This window comes from Mchenga conophoros, linkage group LG7 (assembly GCF_057382185.1).
Source record: "Mchenga conophoros isolate Kocher_MC1m ecotype Shallow Benthic linkage group LG7, M_conophoros_male_GT1.1, whole genome shotgun sequence".
Classification (NCBI taxonomy): Eukaryota; Metazoa; Chordata; class Actinopteri; order Cichliformes; family Cichlidae; genus Mchenga; species Mchenga conophoros.
This window is the reverse complement of record NC_140532.1, coordinates 9,265,272-9,278,654: the sequence shown is the minus strand read 5'-3', so window position 1 is coordinate 9,278,654 and position 13,383 is coordinate 9,265,272. Positions and strand designations below refer to the sequence as shown.

The 13,383-nt window shown below is 42.7% G+C and overlaps 1 protein-coding gene across 1 annotated transcript in view; it reads left to right on the top strand.

Moving 5' to 3' along the window:
• The first annotated feature begins 582 nt into the window (after positions 1-582).
• The window catches only part of mafb (MAF bZIP transcription factor b), a 51,009-nt gene continuing 38,208 nt past the window's right edge, over positions 583-13,383 (top strand). Inside the window, exons 1-2 of the mRNA XM_085281923.1 lie at positions 583-2,025; positions 8,849-8,919. Coding sequence (XP_085138049.1) covers positions 1,049-2,025; positions 8,849-8,876 — 1,005 coding nt within the window. The 5' untranslated portion in view covers positions 583-1,048 and the 3' untranslated portion in view covers positions 8,877-8,919. The remainder of the gene's footprint in view (positions 2,026-8,848; positions 8,920-13,383) is intronic.

The following is a 13,383-nucleotide window of genomic DNA, read 5'->3' as shown; positions in this document are numbered from 1 at the left end:
GTGAACAATTAACGTGACGCTCATTTTGCAAATGTTTTTTTTTTTCATACAATTACTTTGTGTTTGAGCTGAGAGTTAAAACGGTAGGTAGTGTGTAAGAAGAGTTGGAGATTTATTCGCTTATTAACAAGGAACCTGTGAAATAAATGGGATAAATAACTAATTCAAAAGTCTATACAAGGTTTTACATGCGGCCAGGGTCAAGAAGGTTTGTCTAATTAGTGTTTAAGAAGAGAGGCTGTAATAAATCTGACATAATTCGACTTGAAATATTTAAGTTGGTTAAGTGAAAAAATGAAAAAATAACTTAAATGTCAAAAATGCGCTACAGACCAGTTTAATTTATCGTTAAACTCTTAAGCGTAATTTGTTTTCTTTTGCTTGCTTTATTTTCATACGCATGCTAGAAAAAAACATTAAAATGAATATCAGGTTTCGTGTGTAAATTTGTGTATGGACTTGGACGGTCCGAAAACTTCGTTTCTTTACTATTATGCTAATTACGTCCCGGGATCGCGCTGCTCATTGGCTGAGTCTCAGTCAATTTCATATTTCAGTCCTGACGTCAGGGCGCCTATAAAACTAAGCAATGCTTTTTAACTCGTCGGCTGACTGATCCCTTAGAAAAAAAAAATCTATCAATCCTTGGGTGGAGTTTTTTCCCCCGTCTCCACAAGGCAACTATTTGCCCGGGACACGAACGTGAACCTCCTCAAATTGGCGCACTAATCCTAAAAGGAGCCATGAAGTGTTAAACGGTAGAAACGGAGAGAGCGGCGCTCAGATACCCGCACGCTGGGAGAGAGGGAGGAAACAGCGCTGCTCCAATGCGTCTGTGCAACACAGACTGAAGAGAGAGAGAAAAAAAAAAAACTTATCGACTCACAAAACCTGAACCTGCGCTGCGCAATTAGTGCGAGAAAATTCACTTTTTCCTCCGGTTTTGAAGAAAATAAATAAAGAAATCAAGCTGGCTCAGTGCGTGTCTCAGCAGCCCACTTTGACAGGTGCTCCTCACCCCCTTTGGAGGACTGTCAACAGCAAGAGGATGGCATCAGAGCTGGCAATGAGCAACTCCGACCTGCCCACCAGTCCCCTGGCCATGGAATATGTTAATGACTTCGATCTGATGAAGTTTGAAGTGAAAAAGGAGCCGGTGGAGCCCGATCGCAGCATCAACCAGTGCAGCCGCCTGGTCGCCGGGGGATCCCTATCTTCCACCCCGATGAGCACGCCTTGCAGCTCGGTTCCCCCTTCTCCAAGCTTCTCGGCGCCCAGTCCGGGATCAGGGAGCGAACAGAAGGCGCACTTGGAGGATTTCTACTGGATGACCGGGTACCAACAGCAGTTGAACCCCGAAGCTCTGGGTTTTAGCCCGGAGGACGCCGTAGAGGCGCTGATCAGCAGCAGTCATCAGCTCCAGACCTTCGATGGCTATGCCAGAGGGCAGCAGTTCGGCGGCGCAGCCGGCGCGGGGGGCGCAATGGCCGGGGAGGAGATGGGATCAGCGGCCGCAGTGGTGTCCGCGGTTATCGCTGCAGCCGCAGCTCAGAACGGGGCTCCCCACCACCACCACCATCATCATCACCACCACCACACAGGGGCACACCACCCCTCCTCCGGGTCTCAGTCCAGCGGCGGCCCGGGGGGAAACCACCAACACCTGCGCTTGGAAGAGCGGTTCACGGACGAGCAGCTGGTGACCATGTCGGTGCGGGAACTGAACCGGCAGCTGCGGGGGGTCAGCAAGGAAGAGGTGATCCGTCTGAAACAGAAGAGGAGGACGCTAAAGAACAGAGGCTATGCCCAGTCCTGTCGGTACAAGCGGGTCCAGCAGCGGCACGTTCTGGAGGGAGAGAAGACGCAACTCATGCAGCAGGTGGACCACCTCAAGCAGGAGATCTCCCGGCTGGCCAGGGAGAGGGACGCCTACAAGGAGAAATACGAGAAGCTGATCAGCACCGGCTTCAGAGAAAACGGAGGATCCAGCAGCGACAACAACCCTTCTTCCCCGGAGTTTTTCATGTGAGTCCCGGCGCTGAAAAGTTTTAATAAGCGAACCTCACCAAAAAAAAAGGGAAAAAAAAAGAAAAAGAGTTTGCGCGCAGCTAAAATAGGTTTTGTGTGATTGTGTTGAAGCTGCTTTTAGTTAAAGACTAAACCAGTTTTTCCCAATTTGTGTCATTTTAAAAGTATATTGTTTCAGAAACCCAGATTTGTTTTGTTTTGTTTGTTTTTTACTTTCTAAAGAATACAAATTAGGAAAGGACTCTGGTTAAAAATACAGTACCCATACATTTTTTAAAAGGATTTTTCTCCACTTTGTGATGTTTGCCTTTATAGACACTGCATAAACTTACCATCCTGCTGCGACCCATCGCATAGCCTTCCTCCTGCGCCTCATCCATCCTGTTCCCTTTAAACCCATATTTGTTTTGTGAATTAAAACAAAGAACTTTTCAGACTCAACAGCTTTATTTGATGTGATTTTGATTTTGTTTGGTTGTTTAAAGTCACTCTGTTTTAATATGCTTTACTTCATTTCATGTCATTCATCCTGTCTGGTGAAAAATATCCAAACTGCGCCAAAGTTTGGAGAGACTTGTGTGAGTTAAATGAAGCCATGCATGCTGGTCATGTACGGATTGTTTGTTTGTTTTTTCTTCTTTTTCTGTTTTTGTTTTTTTGTTTTTTTTATTCTACCTTTTTGTGAACTTGTGTATAATTGTATTATACCGTGACTGCATTGCTCAGTTTCACTATCATTTTGATTTTTTTTAATATGTAAAACAAGTGAACAGGGCTATTTATGCGCCTCTTTTCTTTAATGAAAGTTCACCGCGTTTTCGACCCTTTCAACATTTTATTGGCTTCTTTTGGAGCCTTGTGTGTGTGGGGGGGGTGAAAGGGGACTTCATGTAAAGCAACAATGTGCTCAGTATTGATTTTTTCTGTTAGGCAATATGGCATCAAGATGAGCAGCATCTGCATATTTATTATAAGCAATAATTATAACATTTCCAACACTAGCACTAAAATTATTGCGATCAACAAGTGGAGCTGAAGATAAAAACAAAGCAGATTTCCTGAAAATATGTGGAGGACGGGCTACTTTATGCAACAAATGATCTTTGTCTTGTAGAAGTTCACTGTTCATGTGTTTTCCTTTCATTTAAGGAGGCTGATTAAGTTCACTCGGAGCCCTATGGGTCTTTTTTCCTCTTTATTTTCTGATAAACACACTGTGAACTGTTTGGAAATTGAAGTTTAAGGTTCCCCCGGTGTTGCAGAATATTTAAGGAAAAGCATCAAGCAGCCATTCGTCTTTTTGTGACGCCCTGATTATCTGTTCTGTTAGAAACTGAACAGGACAGGTAAAAGGCACACGCCCTGTTCACTTTAAAAAGCTGAATCTAATGTTACCATTCGTCAATAAACCTCCATGAATGGAAACAAATGCACCTTCCTGATGATGTTCGTTTTTGTTCTGTTCAGTTTTACTGCTTGTTTGTCTCTGTGTCTTTGATGCGACGCCACACACTGAGGCTTGTAACGAATCCGAATTTCCTCTGCGGGATTGCAATAACAAAAGCATCTCTTTCATAAACGTGTTGTTTGCTTGGAAGCCGTGTAATTATCGCAGCTCCCAAACATCAAGTAGACTGCGTATATTCCAACTTTGTGATCTGGTTCAGTTTATCCATGTGTTTTCCTCTAAATGCGGTTTTATCTTTTTTAATTTTTATTATTTTTAAATTATCTTGGCAAATAATTTTAAGGGGTTTCTTTTAATGGCTTTTGCTTTTTTTTTGCTTTTTTTCTTTGCTTTTTTTCTTTTTTTTTTTTTTAGAAAAAAATGACGGCCTTCACCTGTTGCGTATTTAAAGACAAAATCTTCTTGTTCTTTTTAAGCGTGTGTGAAAATGAAAAAATAGCGCTCAGTTTTTCTTATATAATTTTTCGTTTTTCGCCCTGTGGCCTGATATCTGTGCTGCAGGTCACCTGCAAACGCTCAGTTAATGATTGATTTTAGAGTAAACTTGCACTTTTCACTCGGTACATGTGCACTTGTTGAACATTGCCTGTGGAAGGGTTTTAATTCAGATCGACCGCAGATAAAGCGCTGCGTGGCAAACGTGATGCATTTAGTCGTGTGTGCAGGCAAATGTGCGATTGAACACAAACATGTCGCAATTTTTTTCTCTGACGTGTCATTTGCCAGTCCACAATAATTCCGCAGTTTTGCATATTTTTTCTTTTCTTTTTGGAAATCAAATCACGCCTCATATTTTTAACCAAACAATTTTTTTTTGAAATGCCTCACTTTCATTTCTCTGAAAAAAAAATCCTTCGACTTATGACATAAAAATGCTGAAAAGATTGAATTAAAGGCACAGGAGACACCCGGGGGGTAATTTGATTTGCTAGCGAGTGACAGGTCTTGTAGCCCTCCAACCTGCCGGCAAATGTGGCCTGGGACGCCTTTCCTTCCCGATGAAGTCGGTGCATCCCTAAGAGGAGTATGGCTGCTATAAAAGCTGCATGGGGTCTGGTTCAGGCTCCCATACAAGGTCACTACAATGCATGCTGCTGGAAATCTTTGTGGTTGTGTGTGTGTGCATGTGTGTGTGTGTGTTTGCGCATGGGTGTATGTAGAGAAGTGCTACTGGGTTGTCCCTCTGAGGGACCTTTTGACAGAGTGTGTGCAGACTAGGAAAAGTGTCCATCTCGTGGAAACCTTAAAATGCACCACAGTGGTGAATGTTTCAGTGTCGGGCTGAAAACAAAGACTGTGGACTGTCTATTTGGTTCTAAGTCTCACTTGTACAACAGTGACACTGTCACCTGGCTCATATGGATTCCATGAAAGCCTGGAGTGAGGGACAAGATGGCAAAGCATGATCCACTCATGCCTGAAGGAAGGATTTTCTCTGTGATTAAAAGAGAGTGAGAGACAGGGATGGGGCCCAAGGAGGAGAGAGAGAGAGAGAGAGAGAGAGAGAGAGAGCAATACAGAGGAGAGGGAGGAGAGAGAGAGAGAGAGAGAGAGATATGCTGGCTGCCTTCCTGCTCCTTTCAGATGATAAACGATCAGAGATGCATCCTAGCTGAGAGGAGACGGCCTTTTAGTGAGCATGTGTCCACTAATTTATGGCCCTCCTATCTGATTAGGTCAATATAGTGTGCTATTTAATTACATTTGTGTTATAACCTAGAACTGGAGATACTATACTTCTTTCATGTCACCCCTTTCTTATGTGAGCCTGATAGGATTAGCGAGGTTTCCTCTGGACTTTGCTCAGGACGGCTCTACCTGTTTGTACAACAACAGTTTTGTGAATTTGTTAAGTAGCAGATCGAGGGCCGCTTTTGTGTCACGGTTCGCAGGCTTCTAGGGTTTGTGCTCCGGCATCAATGCGTAAGAAGGATAAAACGGAAAATTGCTGATCGTTGTAGGGCTGTGGAAATTGTGTGGGATGCCGGTTGTTTGTGGGTGTGTTTTGACCTCTAGACACACCGAGGGGCTGCGGGATTTAGTAGTACTGATTCACTTCCTGTTTTGGAGGAGGACAGAATGCACAGGAAACAACAATTCAGGGCTTCCTTCTCACTTCTCAGCAGCCGTAATCACTGCTTCTTTCGCTGTGTTTTGCTTCCTCTGTTATTTGCACAGCATGAAAAAGTGTGTACACGCACCATATAGACCCTCCACGTTATTAATCTTATCAGTATGAACTGTAATTCTGTTCTCTGGCCCAGCATATTGACTTCTTCACTGTGATCATTTGCAGTCTGTCCAATGATTAGGTTATTAAAGATAATGTAGTTGTCTGCTGTCACAATATTGGACTCTCTTTCAGGTCAACTATGGGAAATCACTCTGAAATTTATCAGTATTGACATTTAAATCATCATCATGTACTTTGCTTTAATGTCTCAGAATTAATAGGACAAAAGGATATGCACAGTGGTTAGTGTCTGTTCGTGTGAGTGCTCAATAACCTGCCTGCATTGTCTTTTATGTGACCTTGTTGCGGAAGCGTGTATGTATGCTTTAAGGGAGGGTGGTAAATCTGTAAGAATGAGTCGTTGTGTCATGAAATTCAGATATTTGTAGTCTTCATTGTGTAATGCTAAAAATAAGAAGCTATGCATTTAATCTTTTTTTGTAGTAAAATAAAATTGCAATTAATTTAAGAACAACACAGTTAAAGTTCAAGCCCTTGCAGTAGATCTTTACAGTTGTACCTGTGTTTGTTTTTCATAATGTAAAAATATATGTTATCATTTCATTCAGAGCTATCACCAACCACTGACTTAAAACAAACAAAAAAGCTGCTCTTTTACTAAAATAATGTTAGGATTGCATGTCTCTGCATGTCTCATTCATTCAGCACAGCAACACGGCAGTTTTTACGTGTGGACGTTCATTCTCTGTCATTCCCCTGCGAACGCTTCCTTCCCAAGCGTGGCAAACCCCTGAAAAGGGTTAAAAACATTTTCGCATTCACAAGAGGAAACAATTTCAATCTCTCCTACTCATTCCGCATCTGCATCACTCCACACGATAAACATTTACATTTAAAGTGATTTAAATCGGCTGCCTTTATGCTCCTCTGTGGTCCGTCCATCATCTAGACCCGCAGTGCCCGAGCTTCTCTTCCTCTCTCACCCTCTCGCAGTGTCCTGAGTTATGTCATTTATTTAAAAAGCTTAATAATTTAACTTGTCCGTCCTGTCACAGCTATGCATGTGGTAAAAAAGCAACGGCTGTAAAACGTTGGTGGTGTTTCCTGTGAATGTTTCTGATTGGCTTTGCATGCTTGTATTTTTTTCCACAGGCCAAATACAATCATGGGCAGAGTGACTGAAATGTGATTGTGTGGATCCAAATCTACAGTGTTGCGCGTTAAATTGAGACAGCTTTAAATGCAGAGATGCAAAAGAATGTGCTTATAGACACTGGAGTAGATTTGCATTTGCTTATGGAGGAAGCTGTCCTCAGAATGCATAACTAAAGGGCAATAGATGAAAGCTAATTATGATTTAATTATAGGGGATCACAATATTCTGACTTGCAGATAAACATAACTGAGGCTGTGTTGATGTTTTCAACAGTGAGTTGAGTTTCAGGGCACAGAGTCAGTGAAGTGGTGTGTTTTGGACCGCGGCGAACGTGGTTTCGGGGAGGGGGGGTGTTTGACAAGTGAGTGCATTATGCGACTGTGTGGGTGGGTGTGTGAGAAGCTGTCTGTGTGCATGTTTAGGTCTGGCTATGCATGAGTTTGTTTTATGCAGGGTGGAGCTGGAGCCGAGCCCGACCCCTGTGTGTTTTACCTGCATCTCAATGAAGCAAGAGGTGATTTACCCTTCTGCTGCAGCCACTTCTCTGTCTGTCTCTCTCTCCCTGTCAGTCCAGCAGACATTGATCTCTTTGCCAAGCAAGGTGACCGACAGTGTTTTCAGCTCTTCCAAACTCTCTGCTTTCCCTTTCATTTGTACCTGGGAAAGGCCTTGACCCCACACGTTGCCGCTATGTGTGTTGCCTTCTGCACATGGACCTCCCTTGTACAAAGCCCTGTTTGCATGTGTGTGTCAGTGCGTGTCTGTTTGAGTTGGAAAGTGGACGTGCATGTCGACGCTATGTGTCTACGTGTTTCTGACCCTGTGCCTAACCAGCTCTGTGTTTACTTTCATGAACAGGTGCATGCAGTTCTTTGCAGATTCACCCAGATGTACAGCAGTTTATTTAAACTGCTGTACATCTGGGAGTCTCTCCATACTTTGGTGCTTTTTAAGGTCTTCTCTGTGCTGCAGGTCTATAACTGGGAGCTGCTTCATACCCGAACGCGTCAGAGTTCATTTGGTGCCAGTGTGAATCGGATTACAGGGAAATGAATGGCTTTCATTGTTGCTTAAAGATGGATTGAGGGGCATTAAACATCCTTCTTTTGCCTCATTTCTCACTCTCAGAAGCAAAAAGGTTTTTTTTAGTTTTTTTTTAGTGTGATTCATTACTCAGGTTTCCTTTATTCACCCTCATCGCTGCCGTGTCTTCATATAATGTCCACAGGTGTGCAGATCATGCATGCATATGTTTGCAAAAATATGCAAATACTCTGCTGTGGGACACCTATAAACACTGATGAATGTAAGCATGACCTAATGTAGGATTTTATCGTTTATGATACATCTAATTATATTCTAATGAAATTATTTGCAAAAAAAGAAGCCTAAATTTGGATAGTTTTATGAAGAATGGAGTAGAAATTAAATTATAGGAGATTACAAAATAGTTTGAAAAATATTATAACAATGTGAACTGCAGTGATTTCCTTTTTGTATTAAACTGTTCTGTGCATACAGTTTTTTTTTGTATATGTTATTAAAATAATTAAGTTACGTCTCATTGTCAGCATATTTGAATGCATCGGTCTGTATCCATGGTTTAGTAAACGAGCTGGATAAAAACTGCTTGAATTTAAACCTTTTATTCAAATCTACTCCTGATGTTTAACTGATCAAAATATCCCTGCATTTAACACATTAAATACAAATAAAAAAACGAATATGAATAAAAATTAGCTCAGAATCACTTGATATTATTTTAGTAACATAACAGGTTGGTTTTGGGGAACTGTACGAGCACCTCATATTCATTATTCAGTCACAGCATTACCGGTTTTCTAAGCCGACTGAAATTACCCCTGACTTTTACAGTCATTGCCAGTTTTGGGAACCAGATAGCCATTACTTAATGTCGGAAATATGTTGTGTTTACATCAGTGTGCACTTCTGTTTCATCAAAAAAGTGTGTTAATGTTTCGTCCTGTTTTGTTTTTTGCAGGACGTCAAGAAAATTCCTCCATCTGTGATAGAGAGCTGTGCCCTCTCGGCCCCGCCACCCTGGAGTCTGAGGTAACTTGATGCTCATCTTTGACACTTTCAACAAAAACAACATCTTTAAAACATTTTTTGCTGTTTTTGATGCAAGGTGAAAATAAAATTTAAATTTAAATTTTAATGATTGGTGGCACTGGAGACTAAATCCTCCTGCAGATATAAACTAAATACAGACCATGTTCTTACTAAGATTTTAATGATACAGCTTTCAGTAGCCATTAAATATCCGCAGCAATAATTAGTTATTGTCAAAATTCTAGAGTTATACAAAAAGGTCTCAGGATAAATCTCCTTTACTCACAGGTTTCAGCACAAAACAAAATAGATTTAAAATGAAAAGAAATGCATCAAGTAAAACATTAATTATAAACAATAACCATACTAGAGAGCTGCTTATGCGTTGTTTTAACTCCTGAAAGCTCTTTATGTTTTATTACATTATTGTAGAGAAGTAGAAAAGTTGAAAGCTACTATAATATTTCTGTTACCTGCTTTGTGCTCTTAATTGAAGCACTTTAAATACAGACAGGATCTCCTGATAAAAACTATTGAAACTTCAAATCTTTAGATCTGATCAGTATTTTGATAATCAATATTTCAGTTCATCTAAAAGGTTCATCTTTGCATCAGATATTAGGTAAAATGATTTGCTTTAACAAGGAAAGCAGACACCTGCTGATTATCATTATTTCTCACTTCACAACCAAACTCATCACTCTCTCACAGCATCCATTGCATGCAATGTTTGGCATCACTGTGTTGGGGCTCTGACAGTGCTGCTTGAATGACGGAGGGGTGACATGCACCGAACTCATGGGATGAGACCAAAACCTTTCACCTCTGTCTTGACCCCCTGACTTCCTGTGTCCCCCTCTGCTCACTCTGCAGAGACAGACACTATACAGTATTTTTGTTTTGTTTTGTTTTATTTCTGGCAGATACACAGATGGAGGGATGTGGGATTGATGGAGTGAGTGAGGGATAGCGAAGACTAGATTTTATACTGTGACACTTGTAGTAGGAAAACAGAGGCTATAAAAGCAAAAAAAAAAGGAAGGATGGATGAAAGGAACTGAGAAAAACTTAAGACTGAAGGTAAGAAACTGTGGAAAGTGTGGCGCCTGCTTTTGAATGCAGACACACACGCCGGGACGAGAGGACAGAAGGAGGTTAGGAGGCGAGGTAAGGGAGGAACGCATGGCGAGAGGGCTCCTGGTCGTGGATGCAGACAGACAGGCAGGGAAACCAGAGGAAGGCGGTGACCTTCTCTGCTGCTGGAGGATCGAAGGCTTTATTTAAAGGCCTGGTCAATGCTGGGTGCTGCTGAGGTATCAGCCTCGCAGCCAGGCGACTCATCACCACTGTAATACAACTCTCTAATGCTAACCCCCCCTCCCACTCTCTCTCTCTCACACACACACACACACACACACACACACACACACACACACACACACACACACACACACACGCACAGGACGGGACACTCTCTGGACACCTCAGGTTTTACCCTGTACAATCAGGAGGCTGGACAGAGGAAACTACCGCATCAGCATCAGCTAATTTTACCATGCAGCAGGCAGCACACTCTACTTTCTTCATGTGCTCAGCATTGTGAAGCGCACGCCAGCTTTGCTTTTGACACACTCTCCATCACCGCCTGTTATTTTGCTCTTGACTGATAACGGCCGATGTGAACATTTTTAAATGTGAAAGCATGGCCGTAGCGTGGATGCAGGCGGGGAAAGAGTTAAAAGCTGACAGAATGCAGCCTGCTAAGGCAGGACTCGTGCATCTGTTGGTGTGAGCGGAGCACGTGTTTGCGTTTGCGCATGTGTGTGTGGCTGCAGCGCGAGGACACCTGCGTGCTTCAGCACTTTCTGGCTGTCGGGAGCTCTGAGGTCACAGGCAGAGGGAGTGGAGAGGGCACATTAGAGTAAGCTTCAGAGCCCCCACCCACACACCACGCCTCTGCCGTTTCTTCCCTCCCACCACTTCAACCCTCACTTTTCCTCCTTCTTCCCCCTGTTATCCCCTCTCCCCGTCATCCCTCCTCTCCTCTTCCCGCTCACTCCGGCTCGCCTTCTCCTCATGGTGACGGGGTGAGTCAGCCACTCGGGGGGGAGGGGCCGCATAGGGGCAAGGTGCCTCTGTGGCTGACAGCAGGCAGGTCAGGTTTTTGTAGACATGGCAGAGGAGGAAGGACACGTGTGCACGCGGAAGCTTTAAGGTGCGAGTTTACGGTGAGGTAGTGAGCACATCTTTAAATGGACATATGGGGTGCATACGTAAAAACCCGAAAAGCTTTTGCAAAAGATGGTGGATATTACCAGTAAGGTTATAAAATAAGGTTGGCTGTTTATGAGAAAAATTAAATCGGTACATGGGCACAAAAAGTGATATGTTGTATCTCCTGATAACTATTCAATATTTTGCAGCACATATAGTAAAACCTGAAATCAAATCACCTTTTTCAGCTTCTCAGAAAACATTCTGGAGGAAATCTGTATTGAATTTTAAATTTAGATTAAGCACAACTTAATTTAAAGTTCAGGTGATTAACAGTGCAGTTCACTGTATGCCCCAACACTGAAGTGTCATTTATGAAACACTGAAGTTGTGTTGCACTCATTTGTCATCAGCAGCAAACGGGATTTTTTTTTTCCATCCACAGTTTGACACACTTCACTATCCTTCACTGCCTTGGATATATATAACTACTAGCTGCCTATAGTGAGACTCATTACAGTGTTAGAGTTTCGGTAGTGACACAGACGTCATCGCTCCATCCAGAAAATCCAAATGACAGTGAGGATATGAACAGGATGTATGCTCATTATTAGGCCTGGTCTGAAAAGAGAAGGGACCAAGTGGAACTGGGTCGGTGTTAGAAATAACAAAAAGACGAGAAATTTCACTCCGTGCAGTTGTAAAGACACACAAGACGAACACAGAATAGCCGTGTTTTAGATTCGGATTGTTTTTTCTAAAGCGTGTTTTTATTTCTAAGCCACAGATTAGATGCTACTTGATCAGGATAAAGTTTCACCCCCGAGCCAAACCTCTGAACATCAAGCCACTTTTCTTTTCAACTAACATTAATATATGAATTTTTTCTCCTTTGTTTCAGCTGTTTAAGCCTGATTTGTGTTGTTTTATTCAAACATAATTAGTTGTAAAGCTGTCACTGCTGCACGCATGTGTGTGTTTGTGTTTGAGCCTCAGAGCCACTGTTGTCCTCTGGTTGTTACTGTGTGTTCACAGCATGATTGAGAGTGGAACTTGCGATGAGCCGGAGGTTAGTGTGATATAATGTATTCCCCTGAATCACCGCAGCCAGCAGCCCAGGGCCTTCCTCTTGCCCGCAGCCTCCTTTTCCTTCCACACACACCTTCCACACTCCCCTCGCATCACCGTCCTCTCCCTTTCTTCCCTGCGGTGACTACCCAGTGTTAGCTGCTTAGCACTGCACGCAGTGTCTAATTGAATTCCAACGCTTAGGCGTTAGCTCCTGATGCTATGTTAACACAGCACAATACTAACAATCCTCAGGACGTGTTCAACACTCTTCTTTTAATGAGAAAATTAGTGCTAAGCTCATTTTGGCAACACATGATTTATTCAAAGCTCCAAACTGTGTCTTCTGTATCCCCTAAAGGATCATTTTTATAGCCATCAGCAAATCAGCACTTCATATACACACATCGAGAACATGCAGAATATGTCTTGTGGATACGCCGCTGGTACACTTGTGTGTGCGTCTCCTCCTGCTTCTCATGCTTCCACTTGAGTGTATCCATTGTCGCTTATATAAATGTGTCTGCTGGTCTTTCTGCATCCATATTGCTGGCGATGCCGTCCATCCCCTCTCCCTGACACCTTCACTGTTATTCCCTGGCTCTCAAACATTAGCTCTGGGCTTTAATGGCACATATTTCCTGGGCCCGGCTGAAACGGGATGCATCTTCTCCTTGTTAGCTTGATAAATAACCAGGCTGCTGCGAAAGTGCTGAATTTTAGCTTTCAGCCTCTATTTTCTGCTGGATGACATTAATTTTAAGTGCTGAGAAGGAGCTAACTAATACAGACAAATAAATAAGGAGGTGGGAGGGAAGGTGCAGAGGTGCTGGAGTCAGTGCTGTCCCTCCCTTCCCCCCCTTTACCTGTTTACACACAGGCATTCATAGACGCAATATGCAAACCTGCAAAAATATACCATACACACAAATGGTGCAAAGTCAAGCAAGCGCACACACTCGGTTTCTCAATAGGCGCCTCTGTTGTTGCCCAAACTGTAAAATCAGCTTGTCCTGTTATAAGCACAGCTCCGGCAAAGTCAAATGTTTGACATATTGGAAGCAGATAGTTGGTCAGTCAATCAGTAAGGAAGATTGGCTTCATTCATCTCTATTTATTATTTGCATTTCTTATTTTCTCTTTCAGTGTTACTGATTTTTTTGCAATATGGTGGGAAAGCTC